Genomic DNA, 21672 nt, shown 5'->3' with positions numbered 1-21672 from the left:
GCTTGCTTCGCAAGACGACAGCCCATAGGGAAATCTCCGGGACAGCGGGGAAGCGCAGCGCGTCTTCCCCACCGTCCTCGGACCTCCTCCGAAGCCGGGCGGCGGGGCGGGAACACCTCCCGCCGCCGCCCGGCTTCGGAACGATGCTCCGAAGCCGGGCGGCGGGGAGGGAACACCTCCTCCCGAAGCCGGGCGGCGGGGAGGGAACACCTCCTCCCGCCGCCCGGCTTCGGAACGATGCTCCGAAGCCGGGCGGCGGGGCCGCGAAGCCTGGGCGCGCTGATCTCAGCGCGTGCAGGCTTCGGCATGCTGGCAACTCTCCGCAAGCAGCGGGAGAGGTCTGCGAAGCCTGTCCAGGACAGCTTTTGAAGGCAGGGGGTGGGAGCAAAGGCTTTTGCCCCCGCCCGCCTTCAGAGGAGGTCCTGGACCTCTTCTGAAGGCGGGTGGGGGGCAAAAGTCTTTGTCCCCCCCTGCCTGCCTTCCCAGGGGCTTTTAAATCACCCCGGACAGCGGAGAAGTCCTCCGCTGTCCCGGGGCGATTTTAAAATGCCGCCCGCCAGCATTTTAAGATCGCCCCGGACAGCGGAGAAGTCCTCCGCTGTCCCGGGGTTTTTTAAAATGCTGGGGGTGGGAAGAAAAGCCCTTGTCCCCCCCCCCCAGCCTTCAGAAGAGGTCGGGGACAGACTGTCCCCGGACCTGGTCTGAAGGCGGTTTCCATAGGAACGCATTAATTGATTTTCAGTGCATTCCTATGGGAAACCGTGCATCGCAAGACGAAAAACTCGCAAGACGAAGAGACTTGCAGAACGAATTAATTTTGTCTTGCGAGGCACCACTGTAAATGCAATGCAAAAGGTATTGGATTCAAATCCTGCACAAGTTGTTTTGTTTTGTTTCCAACTAAGTTCTACTCATGACCATGGCCATCAAGTTTGATGGGTTAACAACAACAACATATTATTATTACAGTGGTACCTAAGTTTTTGAACGTCTCCATTGTCGAACGTTTCGGTTTTCAAATGCCGTAAACCCGGAAGTAAATGCTTCGGTTTTCGAACACGCCTCGGAAGTCAAACATGCCAGATTGCTTCCGTGTTGAGTTTTCCGTAGAGGCTTCTGTATTGAGTATTTTGTTTTCAAATGTTTCAGAGCTCGAACAGTCTTCTTGCCCCAGCCACTCTGGGCGGTGTCCCACAAATTATAAAACCACAGTAAAACTTGTACCATTAAAAACATCCCTCAACAGAGTTGCCTTCAGATGTCTTCTAAAAGTCTGATAGCTGTTTATCTCCTTGACATCTGAAGGGAGGGCGTTCCACAGGGCAGGTGCCACTACTGAGAAGGCCCTCTGCCTGGTTCCCTGTAACCTCACTTCTTGCAGTGAGGGAATCGGCAGAAGCCCCTCGGACCTGGATCTCGGCATCCAGGCTGAACGATGGGGGTGGAGACACTTCTTCAGGTAAGGTGAGCAGGACTAGGACTGGAGACCATGGGTTCTTAACCTAAAGTCCACAGATTGGCTTCACATGGTCTGTAAACCAGGAGCAAAAAAAAAAGGAAAGATGTGCATAAAATGTTTTTATGTACATTATTCTGGTGACACGATCCACAACTTTCATCCAAATCTCAAAGGAATCCGTGACCCAAAAAAGGCTAAGAACCGCTGCCAGAAAAAAATAAAAAAGAAGAGACGAGTACTAAAGAGAATGAATGGGTTTTAAGTGCACTGACTTGTTTCAGATGGCTACATTGGGTTTCCAAATGGTTACTCGATTTCATACACTCCAGGGGGGTTGCCGTCCCACCTTTTCCTCCAAGAAGCTCAAATTGACTTAAACGGTTCTCCCACTCCTTAGTTAATCCCAACAACAACCCTGTGAGGTAAGTTGGGCGTGAGCTTCATGGCCAAGTGGGGATTTGAACCCTGGTTTCCCAGGTCGTAGTCAGACACTACTACTATATCACACACCATGTTGAATTTCTGCCTGCAGTGCAAGTGCTTTCTTTTTTCTCCCCACCTTCTTCAAAAGCCCTCTGGGTGCCATGCGTGGTTCTCAGCTCCCCTGCCCTTTTTTAGCCTTCACAAGGCTGCTGCCACCCAATCTTAAACAACTCCTAACCCACAATAATACTACAACCAGACTTAACACGGACACTGGCACCAGAGCCTGCAATAAACCCAGATGCCAACTTTGCTGCCACATACACCCGGACAACACCATTACTGGCCCCAACAACATCACACATACCATCTTGGGACTATTTAATTGCTCATCGTCTAACATTGTGTATGCCATCAAATGCCAACAGTGTCCTTCAGCTCTCTATATTGGACAAACAGGCCAAACCTTACGCCAAAGGATAAATGGACATAAATCTGACATCAGGAATCACAAGACAAAGAAACCAGTAGGAGAACACTTCAATCTCCCAGGACATTCTATACAAGATCTCAAAGTAGCTGTTTTACTACAAAGGAATTTCAGAAATAGACTGGAAAGAGAAGCTGCTGAATTGCAACCAAACTCAAAACCATGGAGAGACCTGGTTTGAACAAAGACATTGGATTCTTATCTCATTATACATGACTTAGCCATTTTTCACCTTCTCACCCCTTGTCTTTTCCTGTAAGACCTATTGCAGTCGTTAAGAGTCGTCAACAGGCTCATCTCAGCTATCTGCCAATCTCCCATTTCCACCACCCTTCTGAGTAATACCCCTCCCCACCTTCTCACTATATAGAAGGATCTGGCAACTTCTGTTTCAGTGTATCTGAAGAAGTGTGCATGCACACGAAAGCTCATACCAAGAACCAGTTGGTCTTTAAGGTGCTACTGGAAGGAATTTTTTTATTTTGATGAAGGCTGCTGTGAAGCAGACTAGTGGCCACTAGGCCAAGAGATTATTGTTAGACCAGTTTCATCTGGTCAGCTTTAGTGTTATGGAGGGGAATGTATTTCAGCCTGCTACAAGCCACCACACAGAGAGGGCAGTATCTCAGCTGGCGAGCATGTGCTCTTCATGCATGCAGCGGACTTGGTCAAAGGGCTATCACATGGAAGATGGAGCAAGCTTGTTTTCTCCTGCTCCAGAGGGTGGGACCAGAACCAATGGGTTCAAGTTACGAGAAAGGAGATTCCAGCTGAACACCAGGAAGAACTCTCTCACAGTAAGAGTCCATTAGTTGATTCCAGCCTTGCAGGGGGTTGGACTAGATGACCGTTGGGGTCCCGTCCAACTTGACAATCCTATGGAATTGTAGAATTAGTTAGAAGGGACCACAATTGTCATCTAGTAAAATCCCCAGCAGCGCAGGAATATCCTTTGCCTAGAGTCATGCACTACCAACTGAGCTATCCAAGGTATTGTAGAGGTTTTGTTTCTATGATTCTAAATTAATAGATTAACTTAGGTTCATTAGTTTCAGTGGGTCTACTCTGAGTAGGACTTTGTTGTTGTTTAGTCATGTCCGACTCTTCGTGACCCCCTGGACCAGAGCACGCCAGGCACTCCTGTCTTCCACTGCCTCCCACAATTTGGTCAAACTCATGCTGGTAGCTTCGAGAACATTGTCCAACCATCTCGTCCTCTGCCGTCCCATTCTCCTTGTGCCCTCCATCTTTCCCAACATCAGGGGGGTCTTTTCCAGGGAGCCTTCTCTTCTCATGAGGTGGCCAAAGTATTGGAGCCTCAGCTTCACGATCTGTCCTTCCAGTGAGCACTCAGGGCTGATTTCCTTAAGAATGGATACGTTTGATCTTCTTGCAGTCCATGGGATTCTCAAGAGTCTCCTCCAGCACCATAATTCAAAAGCATCAATTCTTCAGCAATCAGTCTTCTTTATAGTCCACCTCTCACTTCCATATATCACTAGTGGGAAAACCATAGCTTTAACTATACGGACCTTTGTTGGCAAGGTGATGTCTCTGCTTTTTAAGATGCTGCCTAGGTTTTTCATTGCTTTTCTCCCAAGAAGCAGGCGTCTTTTAATTTCGTGACTGCTGTCACCATCTGCAGTAGGACTTAGTTGGCCTTTGTCTTGACGTCCCCGCTCTATAAGGAAAAGCCAGCTTTCCTGAAAAGAGACTGAGCGGGTTAAATGCAGAGAGTTCTCCTGCCTAGAGAGATCCTGAAATGGGAAAAGGGAGCAATGCATGTCACTTTCCTGTCCCGCCCCCCCTTTTTTCCCCTTTCTCGGTAGGGGAACCCACCCCCCACAACACCCCCACCCCCACCCAAAAAACTTCCCTTTTGCACATTGCATCCTGCGATCATAATCGTGCAAGGCGTGTTGCCCGGGGACTTCCTGCCCGCGCCCTCTGGTGGAAATCCTTGCAAGGAGAGGGTGAGTTCAAGGAGGTGGTGGGGTGGGGGGCATGATTCAGAAGAGGAGATTCCCCGAGCAGGAGAAGCAGATGCAGAGGAGGAATCAGGAGGGCAGGCGGGGAGGGGGGACATCTGCCCCATGAAGCAGCTGCGTACAAGCACGTGGCTTGCCAGGATGCACATTGTAAAACAAATCCTGTTCTATGTATTTGGGTAATCTAGTTGCTTTTACACACACACAGGGGCCCCATTTGCGTTGCACATTTCAAGCAGCGTCCTACTGCTCCCAGCTGGTACGGCTTTCCCCCACAGAGAATTGTGGGAGCTGTAGTTTGTGCTGTGGGTTAAATCACAGAACCTAGGACTTGTCGATCAAAACGTTGGAGGTTCGAATCCCCACGACGGGGTGAGCTCCCGTTGCTCGGTCCCTGCTCCTGCCAACCTAGCAGTTCGAAAGCATGTCAAAGTGCAAGTAGATAAATAGGTACCACTCCAGCGGGAAGGTAAACGGCATTTCCGTGCGCTGTTCTGGTTCGCCACAAGCAGCTTAGTCATGCTGGCCACATGACCTGGAAGCTGTACGCCGGATCCCTCGGCCCATAAAGCGAGATGAGCGCCGCAACCCCATAGTCGGCCACGACTGGACCTAATGGTCAAGGGTCCCTTTACCTTTAGTTTCCTAAGGGTGTTGAACGTTGCAAAACTACAGGGCAGCATATAAATTCAGTAAATAAAATAAATAAATAGATAGATAGATAAGGAGAGATGGAATGCGGCGTAGGAGGGAGAGACTCACAAATGCAGAACACACGAAATTCAAGGCTAATCTAAAAGGTTGAATGCAATTAAAGCAGCACTATTAAAATAATGAAATTATACACCTGGCGGTCTCTAATTCTTATCTCAACCCTAGGCCCAGTTTGAGCTGAAATGAGTTTGTGATGAGCTCCCCATTCACAGCAATGGGGTTGGAGTTGGTCTTCATGGTCAAATGACTACTTTTAAAGGCTTGCCGTTGGTAACCACATACATCAGAAAAGGAGGCAAACCTTAACTGTGCCACTTTAGACAACAGGTGAAGGCTCACATGACTGAATGTTTCTCCATTAAAATATAGCAAGATTACCTGTATGTGGGAAAACTAGTTCGTCAGAAAAGTCTAGGCCAGAAGCTTCTTCCTGAGCAGATCCTTTTCTATGTGCAAGATATGTTTGTTGTGTGTGTGTATGTCATGTGAGTTCACCTCCTCATTAGGAGACTCAGAAAAAGTTTCACAACCTCCTCCGCGACTTGTGAGAAGGAAGCTTTCGTCCAAATTAACTAGCAGGATTTGGGCCTCGATGTTTCCTGGTTTCCATGGCAACCACAGCCAAGCAGCCTCTGAGCAGATTACACAGATTAAGCAGGTGTGCGTGCATTGTGGGGTTTAATGATCACATCTATTGTAATCGAATGCCCTATTTCATATTCAGCTTCTCTTTTTAAAAAAGGATTATTAAAAAGTGAGGGTTAATAAAAGCTGATTTTTAGTTGGTTTTGAATATAAAATTTGTTACCTGTGGGCACACACACACACACACACAGTCCGAGCTAAACAGATTATGTTTGGGAGATAATTTTCATCACATTATTTATTTTATAAAAGGAACTGTTTACTGCCCCCACATAAAATATCAGGGAAATGTATATAGCAATATTTAAACATTTTTTTTAAAAAAACAGTATTATCTCTTATCTCTGTTTTCTCTTAATGGCCAATGTTAAGTATCAGGGTTATTTTTATATACCGGTATATATATGTGTGTGTGTGTGTGTGTGTGTGTGTGTGTGTGTTATTCTGCCAATGTTCAAAGAGGCATTTGATACTGAAAAACACCATTCTCAGGCAAGGATTAGACAAAACATAAGCCAAAATGCGGACGCGGGTGGCGCTGTGGGTAAAAGCCTCAGCGCCTAGGGCTTGCCGATCGAAAGGTCGGCGGTTCGAATCCCCGCGGCGGGGTGCGCTCCCGCTGCTCGGTCCCAGCGCCTGCCAACCTAGCAGTTCGAAAGCACCCCCGGGTGCAAGTAGATAAATAGGGACCGCTTACCAGCGGGAAGGTAAACGGCGTTCCGTGTGCTGCGCTGGCTCGCCAGATGCAGCTTTGTCACGCTGGCCACGTGACCCGGAAGTGTCTCCGGACAGCGCTGGCCCCCGGCCTCTTGAGTGAGATGGGCGCACAAACCCCAGAGTCTGTCAAGACTGGCCCGTTCGGGCAGGGGTACCTTTACCTTTACCTAAGCCAAAATCAGATGAAATCATAAAACAAAATGCAACCCACAAAATGACTACAATTATCTATTTGTTATATAGCATTTTAAAATACACCTTATTTTTAATGGTTATCCATGGGGGTAATTCCATGAAAATGTTAACCTCTTAATCTTTTGCAAGTCTCAGAAGCTTTTTATATAAAAAGTGACTAATAAGTCAATTTCTTTATAAATGTTTGTTAGTATACCACCAACCGGTATAAAAAATATCAAAGCACTGTATAATAATATATGCATATGTGTGTGTGTGTGTGTGTGTGCATCCAAGTACAACAAAACAAAATTCCATAAAAACAAAATAACATATCCATTAAAATGACTGGCTAATCAGCATAGGCCCGTCAGCATAAAAAGTATTCAAGGGATGCCTCAAAGGCAAAAGCCTAACCATCCCCGCTCCTGTATCCCCACCAAGCATACAATCCATTTCTTTCCTATAACGTACAGTTGATATGCATAATTTTAAACATTTTTTTCAGAGTTTGATGATATGCTATGTTCAAAACATATTGTATGTGAACCATGTAAGACAGGGCAAAATTTCTTTCAGTATTTTCTATTCCTCTGTCAGAGACCTCTCCCAAAAAATAGACAGCAGGCCAGTGGTTCTGCCTCCACTGTCGGAGGCAGGCAGAATGCCTCTGAATGCCAATGGCTGGGAATCACAAGTGGGGAAAAGTAGTGCTGTTGTACTCGGTTCCTTCTTGTGGGCTTTCCATTGGGCGGGTGGCGCTGTGGTATAAAACCACTGAGCCACTTGGGCTTGCCAATTGGAAGGTCAGCGGTTCGAATCCCTACAACAGAGCGAGCTTCCGTTGCACCTTGCCAGCTTCTGCCAACTTAGCAATTCGAAAGCACGCCAGTGCAAGTAGATCAAAAGGCACCGCTGTGGCGGGAAGGTAAACAGCATTTCTGTGTGCTCTGGCACTCATCATGGTGTCCCGTTGCACCAGAAGTGGTTTAGTCCTGCTGGCCACATGACCCAGAAACTGTCTGTGGACAAACGGCGGCTCCCTCGGCCTGAAAGCGAGATGAGTGCCGAAACCCCGTAGTCACCTTTGACTGGACTTAACCATCCAAGGGTTCTTTACCTCTTACCTTACCAGGTTGGCCTGTGAGCTAACTGGACCTTTGGTCCAGCAAATGGACACTTCTTAAGGTCTTGTCTTGCCAAATGCAAGCTGGTTCTTTTAAAATGAGATCCAGAAGTAATACAAAACACAAGTGAGTGAGAAGCTTAGAGATTTTATTCTACACAGCACGCAACATATACATACCAAGCAAGCATTTCTTTCTGCCACTTGGAAGCCCTCAAGAAGTGGCGAAGCAACTCCCCAGGTAGCCTTGATTTGCTGATCAGTCCGTGCACAAGCTTCAAAGAACTCGGCCCAAAATCATCTGATAGCTAGCCTGTTAGACTGCGTGGCTTGCCTCACTGGCTACGCACAGATTACAGTGGATGCTCAGGTTGCGAACGTGATCCGTGTGGGATGCACGTTCTCAACCCACAGCATTCGCAACCCGCAACTGTGCACGTGTGGGTTGCGATTCGGCGCTTCTGCGCATGCGCAAAGGGTGATTTAGCTCTTCTGCGCATGCACGACCACCAAAACCCGGAAGTAACCTGTTCCGCTACTTCTGGGTTTTGGCAGTCTGCAACCCAAAAAAACGCAACCTGAAGCGTCTGTAACCCAAGGTATGACTGTATTCATTAGCCACCTCTCCCAATGCCTCACTTTCTTCAAACAATGTCCAACATCAAAAGAAGGTACCCAATAATATCACTTCCTTCCAACAGATTAGGGCATTAAAGGCTGTTTCTCAGCCATCAAAGAGCTCAAAAAGAGATAGAGAGAGGAAAGCAAACAGAGGCAGGAAGGGTAACTGTTAGATCACTAACTCCTTGAAATACAATTTATCTTCCAGAGATTGCCCATATAGGTCTTATACTCCGCCAGCTTCTCCTCAACCATAGAAGAAATTTACAGGCTTCTTCCAGAAGCTTCTCTCCCTTTCTGACTCTTCCCAGCTAGGCCAAAGAGATGGATCCACCCCAGAGCTGAACACAGTCTCTTCCCTCGCCTTTCGGGACAAAGTCCGTGTCGGGAAATGGTGGGAGCCAGCCCCTATAACGTGAATTTTCAAATATATAAAACTCCACGAAACAACTGCTGAAGGGAGGGTGCCGGTCTCCTGCACCATGAGCAAGAGTGCTGCCGAGAGGAAGAGAGAGAGCCGGGCGAGGCAAAGCGACGAGCAGAGACTCCTTGAGCGAGAGAAGGCGAGGAGAGCAATGAAGATGATCAGGGAAGAGCGGAAGCTGGACAGCGCATACCAAAAGAAGCACAGGGAAGACTCTTGGAAGAGGATGAGACTCATGAGGCAAAGGAGGAAAGATGCGGAGGAGGTGCTGAGGAAGACGAGGTCCTCTCAGGCATCGCCGCTTACGCCACACCAAACATTTGGTAAAAGCTACAGATATGCATTCCCGTGGCTCTTCCTGGGTGGAGTTTAATGTCATCCCTGGGTGTTTATCACTTTGGTTGTTAATGGTGGCCAGGAGGCAGGTGGGGGAGCGAGTTTTATTTTTAATTTTATAATAATTTTTATTAATTTTCAGTTACAATAATCCAATACTTGCCTCATTATAACAATGCCAAATTATAATACAATTACTAATACCAACCATTCAGATAATTTAGGTGCCCCCCGCGTGCTAGAATTGATGGTTTGATGATTTACTTTATTTCTGCGTTCCAAAATCTTATTAATTTCAATTACACTCTGGTCAAAATCCCTTATATAACAATTGAAATATTAACAATTTTCATTCGTATTGACACATTAAATGATTTATAAAACTACAGGTGAGGTACTCAAACCTATATCCTTGTTCTTCCTGTGTGTGGCAATTACTCTGTCCGGGGGGGGGGCGGGAGCGAGTTTTAAATTATGTTTTACAGATTGCTATTATGAACGCGTTTGATTTTTGTGTTACCATGCACTGCTTTATAAGAAATATTTAGTCAGACTGTTGGTCTGCTGAGCTCAGAATTGTCTTCAGTCAAATTCCATGTGCAAGGAGGGGTGAAAGTGAAGAGAAACAAATGTGGCAGAAAGAGAGAGAAATAAAACGGGGTGCCCCACCTCCTTTTGGGCCCCATCCAATTTTGGCTTTCTCACTGCAGCCCTCCCTGCCCACTACCAGTACACAGCCCTTGACAGATGACCGTTGAGAGAATTCAACCCTTGCTAAGAAAAAACAAAGGGTTCCTCATCCCTGGTCTAAACCATGGGAGTACAGTGGTACCTCAGTTCTCTCTTTTTTTTAATTACAATTTTTTATTAGTTTTAACATATCATTTTCAACAATAATTAAACATAATTTTACATCTTATACAGTTTTGTTTTGTTTTACTTCCATCAATCACATCTGAAAATTTTCCAATCTACTGTAATCAGTATACATTTCTTACTTGCACTATTACCTCAGTTCTCAAACGCAATCTGTTCCGGAAGACCGTTTGACTTCCGAAACGTTAAAAAACAGGAGTGCAAAGGGCTGGCTACAAATTCAGTTGGAAAAATTGAAAAACACACTGTGGAAGCCGTTCGACTTCTGAGGTGCGTTTGAAAACGGAAGCAATTACTTCCAGTTTTTTGGCGTTCGAAAATCGAAATGTTCTGCCTCCGAGATGCTTGAAAACTGAGGTACCACTGTACATAGTTCTGATGTGCCTAATATAAGATGTCTTTTATTTATAGGGCACTGGATACCACCAGAAGTCAAAATGGAGGACCAAGACCTTGAAGAGCCTGAAACAGGAGAGATGCCTGAGGCGGGAGGAAGGGACCTGCGTGTTGTCCAGGTTGAGACCACTGAAGAGCTGTCAAGAAGGCTGTCTCCATTCCCAATAAAGGAGGAACCGGAGGACGGGTGCTGTGAAACCCAGTGGCAAGGCTTCATGCAGCCGGCACAACCCCCTCACACAGAACATGATGATCCATGCTTGCTTGATCCTGAGTCTGGAGAGGGCCCTAGGGATTTGCTCATTTTGTCTGCGAATGGAGTGACAGACACCACTCAGTGGCCTCGGAGCGAGCTTACGAAGCGAACACTGCCAGACCTTTCAAGAGGATCCCTCAAGGTCTGTGAGCATCGCCTGGATTCTCCTGCAAGAGTGAAAGAAGAGAGTCCAGACCTAGGCAGCTTGGAGGCACGCTGCCACCACTTCAGGCATTTCTGCTATCGAGAAACCGAAGGACCCATGGGGTTGTGGAGGCATCTCCAGGAGCTTTGCCACCAGTGGCTGAGGCCAGAAGAGCACACCAAGGAGCAGATCCTGGAGCTGGTGATCCTGGAGCAGTTCTTGGCCATCCTGCCCCCGGAGATGCAGAGCTGGGTTCAGGGGCATGGCCCAGAGACTTGCTCCCGGGCAGTGATTCTGGCAGAGGATTTCCTGCTTGGGTCGCAGGAGCTTGAAGAGCAGAAGCAGCAGGTGAGAACATCTCTTTCTTTGTGACCTTCGAGGGGCCCCAGAGACAATCTTTGCAGGGAGGCTGCGGAGGACACTTCCAGGTACCTGCCACTTCAGTTTATGATTTAATTTCATTTCACTTTTGATTTGCATACGGTCTTTCTATATTACTATACACAAAGCAGTTCAGGATACAAATTTTAGAGGAAACAAATTTTATAGTTTTTTTCTTTGTACTCCCTATTTCATTTTGTAATACAATCGTACCTTGTTTGTTGAACGCCTTGTGACTCGAACATTTTGGCTCCCGAACACCGCAAACCCAGAAGTGAGTGTCCCAGTTTGCGAACGTTTTACGGAAGACGAATATCCGATGTGGCTTCTGCGGCTTCCGACTGAGTGCAGGAAGCTCCTGCAGCCAATCGTAAGCCACACCTTGGTTTTCAAACGTTTTCGGTAGTCAAAACGGACTCCTGGAACAGATTCCATTCGAAAACCAAGGTACAATTGTATGTTGCTTCTAAACTGTTAAACAATAAAAATAACAATACTGGACTATTTGCAGAGTTGTCAAAATCACACAAACCGCTTTGGGTGCTTTGCTTAACATGTTCTATAAATCCTTCATTTTTTATTTTTAGGTTAACCTGATGTTTGAAGAGGAGGTTGCTAGCTCGCCAGAGGCAGAGGAGGAGCCAATGGCACAACTTTACACAGAGGGACTGTGGAAAGGCAAAAGTAGAGCCATCATGTTGGGTAAAGATCTGTTCCTCAACGTGGTGTAGTGGTTAGAGTGCGGGACTACAACCTGGGAGACCAGGGTTCAAATCCCCACCTGGCCACGAAGCTCACATAAGTCCCTAAGAAGAGCCTGGGGGGCTCAAGCCAAAGGCCCCTCATAATTTAGCATCCTGTTCTCACAGTAATCAATCAATCGCCTGCGAGAAGACCCCAAGCAGGACCTGCACCACTCTCTACACTTGTGATTCCCAACAAACTGGTGTCTTGCCTCAGTATTGGACTAGATGAGAGCCAAGAGACTGAAGCTCAGTCCAGATAAGACAGAGGCTCTCTTGGTGGGTGGTTTCCTAGACCGGATGACTGGGAGGTTGCCTGCTCTTGATGGGGTTACACTTCCCCTGAAGAAGCAGGTTTGTAGCCTGGGGGTAGATCCTAGATCCTTTGCTGTCACTCAAGGCTCAGGTGGCCTCAGTGGCCTGGAGTGCCTTCCATCAGCTTCAGCTGGTGGTCCATCTGCACCACTATTTGGACAGGGATAGCCCAACTACTGTGGTCTATGCTCCGGTAACCTCAAGGTTACATTACTGCAATGCGTTGTACGTAGGGCTCCCTCTGAAGATGGTTCGGAAACTTCAGCTAGTGCAGAATTCAGTAGCCAGGTTGCTCACCAAAGCAAGATGCTTTGAGCATATTACACCCATCCTGGTGTGACTGCACTGGCTACCAATTAGTTTCCGGGCCCAATTCAAAGTGCTGGCTTTGACCTACAAAGCCTTAAGCAGCTCAGGACCACAATACCTCAAGGCCCGCCTCTTCTCATATGAACCTATGCAGATCCCGAGATCATCTTCTGAGGCTCTTCTTTGTGTGCCTTCTCTGCAGTGGCTTCCCATCTGTGGAATGGTCTCCCCAAGGAAGTTCACCTGCCGCCTTCGTTATACACCTTTAGGCACCAGGCAAAAATGTTTCTTTTTAACCAGGCCTTTGGTTGATCTGATTTACATCCTATGCCCTTTTAAAATGTGGGTTTTTTTTGCGGGAGGGGGGGCACTATTGGGTTGTTGTTTTTATTTTTATTATGTATTTTGTGGTTTTATATCTTGATTTTATTCTGTGAACCGCCCTGAGACCCCCAGGTATAGGGCAGTATATAAATTCAGTAAATAAATAAATAAAATAAAAATATGCCACTTATATGCCAAACCGGCTTCTAAGAGGTATACTGCCTCTGATAGAGAAGAGCACCTTGGGCAAGTCACTGCTGTTTTCTCCACCAGGGTGGTTAAACTGGTGACCATGGGCATCATGGTGACCACGACGACTCTCAGTTGTGCTGCAGGACAGGTCAAAATAAAAAAATTCCTTCCAGTAGCACCTTAAAGACCAACTGAGTTAGTTCTTGGTATGAGCTTTCGTGTGCATGCACACTTCTTCAGATACACTGAAACAGAAGTTGCCAGACCCTTCTATATAGTGAGAAGGTGGGGAGGGGTATTACTCAGAAGGGTGGTGGGAATGGGAGATTGGCAGATAGCTGAGATGAGCCTGTTGACGACTCGGCTACCTATCTGCTGCAGGACAGGTGTTCAGGATACTGAGCTTTCACTTTTAAAAAGCAAGTTTTTAACCCTAGCGGGAAGACCATCATGGGGCAAAGTGTGTAGGTACTTTCTAAGCAGCTTCTGTGAAAGGAGAACCCCTAACAGCAGCCATTTTATGTTATGCCACACCCTCCCCAGTTACAATTTGTGACGGGCACCTCCTCTCAAAATTCGAAATGTGCCCACTGGTTCAAAAAGGTTGGGGGACTCCAGTTCTGTGCTGTGCTGCTAATGTAAGTGTAAATTGACACACAGGATGCTTTCATGAGCACATGCCCCTCTGTCTCTTCCCAAAGATCCTTGCGTATAGAAAGCTACCGCGTCAGAGGGAAGGCTAGGCTAGACCTCTTTTCCCTGACATGCTAGTTTTCTGTGTGCGTGGCTTCCCCACTCCGCATGGAGGAGTATTCCATTGTTTGAACCCTCCACCCACCGCCTGAAGTGAAACAGCCCAAACAGAGGCCAACCACTTCGGTGAGAATTAGATCTTTAGGATGAGAATTATACCTTTAGTCAAAATGGTGCCTTGCAGATCTTGATGGACTACAAGTCCCACCATCCCATATCACTGGCCATGCCTTCTAGGCCTCATGGGAGTTGGAGTCCGGCAGTATAATATAATATAATATAATATAATATAATATAATATAATATAATATAATATAATATAATATAATATAATATAATATAATATTATTATATTATATTATATTATATTATATTATATTATATTATATTAATAAATAAATTTTTATTTATACCCCACCCTTCCCGGTTCAGAAAACTGGGCTCAGGGCAGCTAACAACCAATTTAAATCACTTAATTGATGTAACTAAAAACAGCATAAAATACAGTATAAAATGTGAATAACAATAAATTCAGAATTCAAAAATCAATTTAGGGGGGAAATACATAAACATTAGATGATCACCAGGGCTAGCTGGCTAAATTAGTCCTATTTGGGCCAGTGAGGAGACCAGGTGAGAATTAGCTGTGGGATCCCAGAGCGGGTAATCTTCAAAAAAGGGGAGGGGGAGGGAAGGAAGGGGAATAAAAGATCAGGCTAAGTTCAAATTGAAAGCCAGGCAGAATAACTCTGTCTTACAGGCCCTGCGGAAGGAAGTTAAATCCTGCAAGGCCCTGGTGTATTGGGACAGAGCATTCCACCAGGTCGGAGCCATCACTGAGAAGGCCCTGGCCCTGGTGGAGGATAATCTGACTTCCTTAGGGCCCAGGACCTCTAAACTATGGTTATTCATGGACCTTAAGGTCCTCTGCGGGGCATACCAGGAGAGGCGGTCCCATAAATACGAGGGCCCTAAGCTACAAAGGGCTTTTAAGGTCAAAACCAGCACCTTAAACCTGACCTGATACTCCACCGGGAGCCAGTGCAACTGGTAAAGCACTGGAAGGAAGGCACGACATTGGCTACTCCTGGCTTGTGCTGATGTTTTAAGGGAGCTAGCAAATAAAACCCATTGCTTTCTCCTTTCCAGCTCAGGTGCGGCCCGAAGCGATAAGGAAGATGCAGAACCGAAGACAAGCCAAATCGGGGGAGGATTTGGCAGCGCAAGAAGGAGACCTTCATGTGGTCCAGATGGAGACCGCAGGGGAGTTACTGGAAGGGGCAGGAGCATTGCAGCCAATTAAACTGGAGCCTGAGGAGGGGCAGCGAGAGCTCTGGGAAGCCCAGTTACAGGACTTCCGTAGGACAATGCAGTCTCCTCCCTCAGGGTGGAAGAACCCACAGACCCCACCTCCCTCGGGGAAGCTTGCAGAGGAGGACAGCAGGGTCCTCTCAGCGACGAGAAGGAGCGATGTCAGCCAGTGGCCCGAAGGACTGTGGGCCACCCAAAGGCAGACAGGCCTGAGCAGAGAAGCTCAGCAGGCTTCTGACAACGCGGACTCCTCCGAGAAAGCAGAAGAGGAGGGGCTTCTCGCCGAGGACGCTGCCAGCGTGGAGGCTCTGCGCCAGCGTTTCCGGCAGTTCCGCTGTCGGCAAGCTGAGAGGCCCCGAGACGTCTGCAAGAGGCTCTGGGAGGTTTGCCACCAGTGGCTGAAGCCGGAGAGGCGCTCAAAGGAGCAGATCTTGGATGTGCTGATCGTGGAGCAGTTTCTGAGCGTCCTCCCTGTAGAGATGGAGAGCTGGGTTAGGGAACGCCGTCCAGAGACTTGTGCCCAGGCGGTGGCCCTGGCAGAGGTCTTCCTCCTGAGGCCGCAGGAGCCCAAGAGACAGGAGCCAAAGGTGGGTGTGCCAGTCTTTGGGGTCATCCCAGCCACCTCCAGGAAAGGCTGTAGCTTAGTCATAGAGCATCTGCTTTGCCTGAAGAAGGCTCAATCCCTAGCTTGTCCGGTATGTTGTTTAGTCGTTTAGTCGTGTCCGACTCTTCGTGACCCCAAGGACCAGAGCACACCAGGCACTCCTGTCTTCCACCAGCTCCTGCAGTTTGGTCAAACTCATACTGGTAGCTTCGAGAACACTGTCCAACCATCTTGTCCTCTGTCATCCCCTTCTTCTTGTGCCCTCCATCTTTCCCAACATCAGGGTCTTTTCCAGGGAGTCTTCTCTTCTCATGAGGTGGCCAAAGTATTGGAGCCTCAGCTTCATGATCTGTCCTTCCAGTTAGCACTCAGGGCTAATTTCCTTAAGAATGGAGAAGTTTGATCTTCTTGCAGTCCTTGGGACTCTCAAGAGTCTCCTCCAGCACCATAATTCAAAAGCATCAATTCTTTGGTGATCAGCCTTCTTTATGGTCCAGCTCTCACTTCCATACATCACTACTGGGAAAACCATGGCTTGTCCAGTATAGCGTTGGCAAAGATCTCCCAGTGTGGCTTGGAGAGTATGCTGCCTGGAGAGCCGTGGCCAATCAGTGTAGACAGTATTGAACTAGATGGACCAATGGTCTGACTCATTATACAGCAGCACTGTATGTTCCCATCTTAATAGCATGCCCGCCTCTTTTACAAACTTTCATCCTCAGATAGCCCCCAGATGGAGGAATGTTGTGTGGGAAGAGGGCAAGAGCTACCAGAGCACAAAGCAGCTTCCAAGTGCCTTATCTAGAACCTTGAGGGCTAGAATCTTACTTTACAAAGGTAAAATTTCTATTGGTTGCTCTGCCCACTTTTGCCTCTGGCCCCGCCCACCACTGATCTCAGAAGGCTGCTCAGGTGGGAATTTGAGCCCTTGGACTGAAAAAAGTCCCCCACCCCTGACATAGCTTTTATTATTATTTATTATTAAGAAAAGTTTAACTGAACAATGTCAAATAAAAATAAAGCTATACAGTATTATATCATTGCAAGAGTTAACAGTTCCAGTTCCATATAAATGCTTATCTAATTACTATTATTACTATCCATATACATATATGTTTATTTTTAACCTGCTATATTTTGTATAAATGCATTCCAGATGTCATTCCACTTGTCCATGCAAACTCTACGTCCGTAAACAATCCATTCATAACTTACACGTCTAGTCATATCTATTGATTAAATGGAGCTGTCCAGTTGTCAAATTCCATATAGCAGGCATGTTGTTCAAAATAATAGATTCCTCTGAAAATTTTAACGTTTTCCACAGGCATATTCATATCATCCACTATTAACTTAGCTTGACATTATGTTTCTATGTGCTGTATAAAGACCTCAAAGGTATTTCTCAATATCCCAACGTAATTGAATTCGAATGTCTGATTAGGGCAAAAAAAGCAGGCTTAATTGATCCGTTCAGACCATTTCAAAGCTTTACATGGAAATTATTTTTATTGTATTGTTTTCCGAGACATAATGGCAAAATAGAACAGATTTCCCTTCCATTGTTCACATTTTAAGGGGCGGGTGGTAGAGGTTGGAGACACTAAAAGCTATTGACGTATTAACTTTAGCATGCTTGAAGAGCTCTGCAAATAAGTAGATGTACTTTTTAGGGAGAGTTCCCTTGGGAAAAAAAGTATATTGCAGCTTCGATTGGCGTTGAATCCACCCCAAACGCCCAGTTTGCTTGGGATTGTGTTAGCCTAATGTGGCTTCCTGTATTTCCTGAGTCAAGCTGTTGGTGCACCTAGCTCAGTCCTGTCTACACAGACTGGAAGCAGCTTTGAAAATTTTCAGCCAGGGATCCTTTTCTCATCCCTGCCTGGAGATGTCTGGGATTGAACCCGCAACCTTTTGCATACAAAGTAGATGCTCTACCATTGAGTCCCTCCTCATTCATCCATTACGTTACTGCCTAATTGAGGGGGGTGGGTGTGTTTCTAAAAGTGGGAAATTTCCCGTGGAAAAATAGAGCAGCAGACAATTTAGTCATTTTGTTTAGATATTTGTAATCATACAGAAGTCCATCCGACGTTGACCCTGGTTCCTGATTTGCACTGCGGCTGCCACTTGATTTTTCCTCTAGGCCAGAGAAGGTCCTAGCCCCTTGTCATTTGCACTTTGTTCACTGAACAAGAGATGCCTATTTGAATTGCAGGTGCTGTTCCCACCAGAGGATGAGTTGAATTCTCTGGAGTCATCTGGAGCCCCTTCAGATTCCCCAAAGACGATGCAGAGGCTCCCCCTGGAGGCCAAAACGGAGGATGACGTGGACATCAACTTATTAAGTAAGGGTTCTGGTGCCTGGTTCATTGATGTTTCAACGTTTCAAAGGTCATTAAACCATGGCTTTTGCACTTGTGCTGGGGAAGTAGGAGTGTGTGAGGAGGGGATGCTAAACCTTGTCCCCTTCAAAGCAGCCCTTAAGTAGATTGCTTTCCCCCAGAGCTGCCGTTAGCTGCAGAGAAGGAAAAATGTAAACCTACATATTTTTCTCTCTGCAGCTAACAGAAGCTCCTGAGCGTGAGGGGTGTGACCTGATTGGGGCTATGGCACAGAGGAAAAGTCTCCCACAGCTGTACATAGATAGATAGATAGATAGATAGATAGATAGATAGATAGATAAAAAGATAAAGGTAAAGGGACCCCTGACCATTAGGTCCAGTCGTGGCTGACTCTGGGGTTGCGGCATTCATCTCGTTTTATTGGCCAAGGGAGCCGGCGTACAGCTTCCGGGTCATGTGGCCAGTATGACTAAGCCGCTTCTGGCGAACCAGAGCAGCGCACGGAAATGCTGTTTACCTTCCCGCCAGAGTGGTACCTATTTATCTACTTGCACTTTGACATGCTTTCAGACTGCTAGGTGGGCAGGAGATAGATAGATAGATAGATAGATAGATAGATAGATAGATAGATAGATATGGTGGGAGTTTGAAGATCATATAGTTTGTCCCCAAGGATGTGAGGTTCAAGAAGTAAGCCAGGAAGTCCCTAGTTTGCAGTTCTCATAGAATTATAGAGTTGGACGGTACCCCCAAGGCTCATCTAGGAATCTCAGCTAAAGCATCTATGACAGATGGTCATCCAAGCTCTGTTGAAAAACCTCCAAGGAAGGAAAGTCCACATCTGCAGAGCTAGTCCCCATATCTCCGTGAAGGGCATTGGGTTGCCCCAGGCCAGCTGCTCTCTTTGAGTCACATAGGCACATCAGAAGTTCCCTTGTAACAATTCAGCCCATTGGGGTCTCCAAGGCTGCAGACAGAAGCCTCTCCCAGCCCTATTTGAAGAGTCCAGGGATTGGACTTTTACAGGAAACCAGGCAGAGGGCCTTCTCGGTAGTGGCACCCACCCTGTGTAACGCCCTCCCACCAGATGCCAAAGAGAACAACTACTACCAGACTTTTAGAAAACATCTGAAGGCAGCCCTGTTTAGGGAACCTTTTAATGTTTGATGCATTACTGTATTTTAATATTTTGTTGGAAGTTGCCTAGAGTGGCTGGGGAAGCCCAGCCTGATGGTGGGCGGGGTATAAATAATAAATTATTATTATTATTATCATTATCATTATTATTGTTAGGGTTATTATTATTAAACCTGAGACCTTCTGCATGCAAAACATTTTTTTAAAAAAATATTTTGGAATGTTTTTGAGCAACTGAAAGTGCTTAAACGTTCTTTAATAAAATTCACTCTTGGCTCAGAGACCAAAAGGAAAGTGGCCATGAATACCACAGCCTCTTCCATGTCAGTAAAGGTAAAGGTAAAGGGACCCCTGACCATTAGGTCCAGTTGTGGCCAACTCTGGGGTTGTGGCGCTCATCTCGCTTTATTGGCTGAGAGAGCTGGCGTACAGCTTCCGGGTCATGTGGCCAGCATGACTAAGCCGCTTCTGGTAAACCAGAGCAGCACATGGAAATGCCATTTACCTTCCCGGTACCTATTTATCTACTTGCACTTGGACGTGCTTTCGAACTGCTAGGTTGGCAGGAGCAGGGACCGAGCAACGGGAGCTCACCCCATCATGGGGATTCAAACCACCGACCTTCCAACCGGCAAGTCCTAGGCTCTGTGGTTTAACCCACAGCGCCACCCAAATAAATACCACAGCCTCTTCCATGTCGCTAAAGCAAGATTAAATTTGGACTCTGGACAGCTCCCAGGGAGCTCTGCTAGCTGAACACAGGACGGTTGGCTCAGTCATCTGAAGCCTTCAAAAGCCTGACAGTACTTGAACTTTCCAGGTTACTGCTTCTTTTAACCTTTACCTTTTACTATGTTAACAGTTGAAGTGCTGGACTAGGTTTCAACTTCTCCAAGTCCGAGTTTAATTGAAACTATTCTGGGTTCAGGACAGACAGAGTGTTTATTTGACGAACCATGATAGCAAATAAGGCGAGAGCCATAGCCAGGTAGCAGTGCATCTATTTTGAGTGCAGAAAGTCCCCAACTCAGCATCTCAAAGTAGCACTGGGAATGTCCCCTGAATGAAACTTTGGAGAGCTGCCCCAGTCAGAGCAGATTGTTTCTCTCAGCAAAAGGCAGCTTCTTATGTAAAGCGAATTCTGCCACAAATGTGACTTGAACATTCTCACATCGCCAGTCCCCTCTTCCCTGCCTCTTCCCACTTACAGTGGTGCCCCGCAAGACGAATGCCTCGCAAGACGAAAAACCCGCTAGACGAAAGGGTTTTCCATTTTTCGATGCGCTTCACAAGACGAATTTCCCTATGGGCTTGCTTCGCAAGACAAAATGTCTTGCAAGTCTTACGATTTTTTTTCGCTCCCCCCCCTTTTCTAAGCCGCTAATAGCCTTTTAGCCGCTACGCCTTTAATAGCCGCTAAACCGCTAATAGCGCTAATCCACTAAGCCGCTAATAGGGTTGCTTCGCAAGACGAAAAAACCGCTAGACGAAGAGACTCGCGGAACGGATTATTTTCGTCTTGCGAGGCACCACTGTACTTCAACCTTCCATGATCCAAGCAATTTCTTCCTGCCCTCCCCTCCAAACACAAACCCCAAACACAACTCGCCCCGCATCAATTTTGACATCCTTGCAGATCGGTACATACAGATGAACGTGTGCTTCAACGTGGAAACTCGAGAACTGCGGAAGAGGCTCCTGGCCAGGCAGCGCCAGAGACGCCACAGAGCGCGGCAGACCCCGGAGCAGCGGCTGCAGCGTCGGCGCGTCGAAGCTGAAAGGAACGCACGGCGCCGGGCTACTGAAACCCCCGAACAAGCGGCGGTTCGCAGGCAAAAGGATGCACAGAGGAAGTTGCAAAAAAGGAAGTATCCCCTTGATGCCCATCCTCTGGCTGTTCTTCAGACAGACTCTTGTGAGACCTTGGTGGGGGCAGAAGATGCCATGATCGCCCCCAGCGTCCTTGCCATTGGAGAAGTCAGCAAAGTAGCTGAGAATAGCTGCAGTTCCCTGGCCCTTCCCACCTTCTGACATTGCACCAAATATTTATCTGGGTGAACAGGGCTAGAGGAATCCCAGGCATTGGGTCGCCGGGGCACACAGATATTTGAAATACTTTTCTAGCTCTGTTGGAGAATGTATACGCTCAGCCATAGGGAAAGTTAACGATTGATTGTGTTGGAGGGATATCAGTTCTAGCGTCTTTCGCCGTGTTTTAACTGCGTTTAATTTATCTGTGTTTTAATTTATCTTTTGGAGTCTGTTACTTGCCCAAGAGCTGACATGAAATATACATGCATAATAAAAACTTATTTATTATTTTGAAGTATTTGTCTGCACAGAGTTTTTGGTTGAGCAAAATACCTCACCAGAAGAGCATGAATCACTGGTATCGACTCGCATTGGCATCCGTCTTGTCTCGAGAGACAATGGAGTGTGCCTCCAGGGGTGATGTTCTGCAGTTCACT

General features: G+C 46.8%; 1 protein-coding gene and 1 long non-coding RNA gene across 4 annotated transcripts in view; one reads left to right on the top strand and one right to left on the bottom strand.

Annotated features, from left to right (window-relative positions):
• The window catches only part of LOC309525555, an 88428-nt gene that overhangs the window by 47662 nt on the left and 19094 nt on the right, over nt 1–21672 (bottom strand). The gene's annotated exons all lie outside the window — the stretch shown is intronic.
• On the top strand, nt 4206–21526 carry LOC309524670 (uncharacterized protein). 3 transcript variants are annotated; one of them, XM_082209529.1, is made up of 7 exons: nt 4206–4345; nt 8673–9104; nt 10405–11138; nt 11759–11873; nt 14957–15705; nt 17941–18070; nt 20841–21526. In XM_082209529.1, exons 2-7 carry the CDS (start codon nt 8840–8842, stop codon nt 21233–21235), a joined length of 2388 nt encoding a protein of 795 aa, XP_082065655.1. In that variant the 5' UTR covers nt 4206–4345; nt 8673–8839; the 3' UTR covers nt 21236–21526. The 3 variants fall into 3 exon arrangements, with proteins under 3 accessions (XP_082065655.1, XP_082065657.1, XP_082065656.1); XM_082209531.1 differs by lacking the exon at nt 4206–4345 and adding an exon at nt 5141–5160; XM_082209530.1 differs by lacking the exon at nt 4206–4345 and adding an exon at nt 5182–5732.

Source organism: Podarcis vaucheri, assembly GCF_965113315.1.
Source record: "Podarcis vaucheri genome assembly, chromosome: 2".
Lineage (NCBI taxonomy): Eukaryota > Metazoa > Chordata > Lepidosauria > Squamata > Lacertidae > Podarcis > Podarcis vaucheri.
Note: the sequence above shows the minus strand (reverse complement) of the source record. Positions and strands in the feature narration are given on the sequence as shown.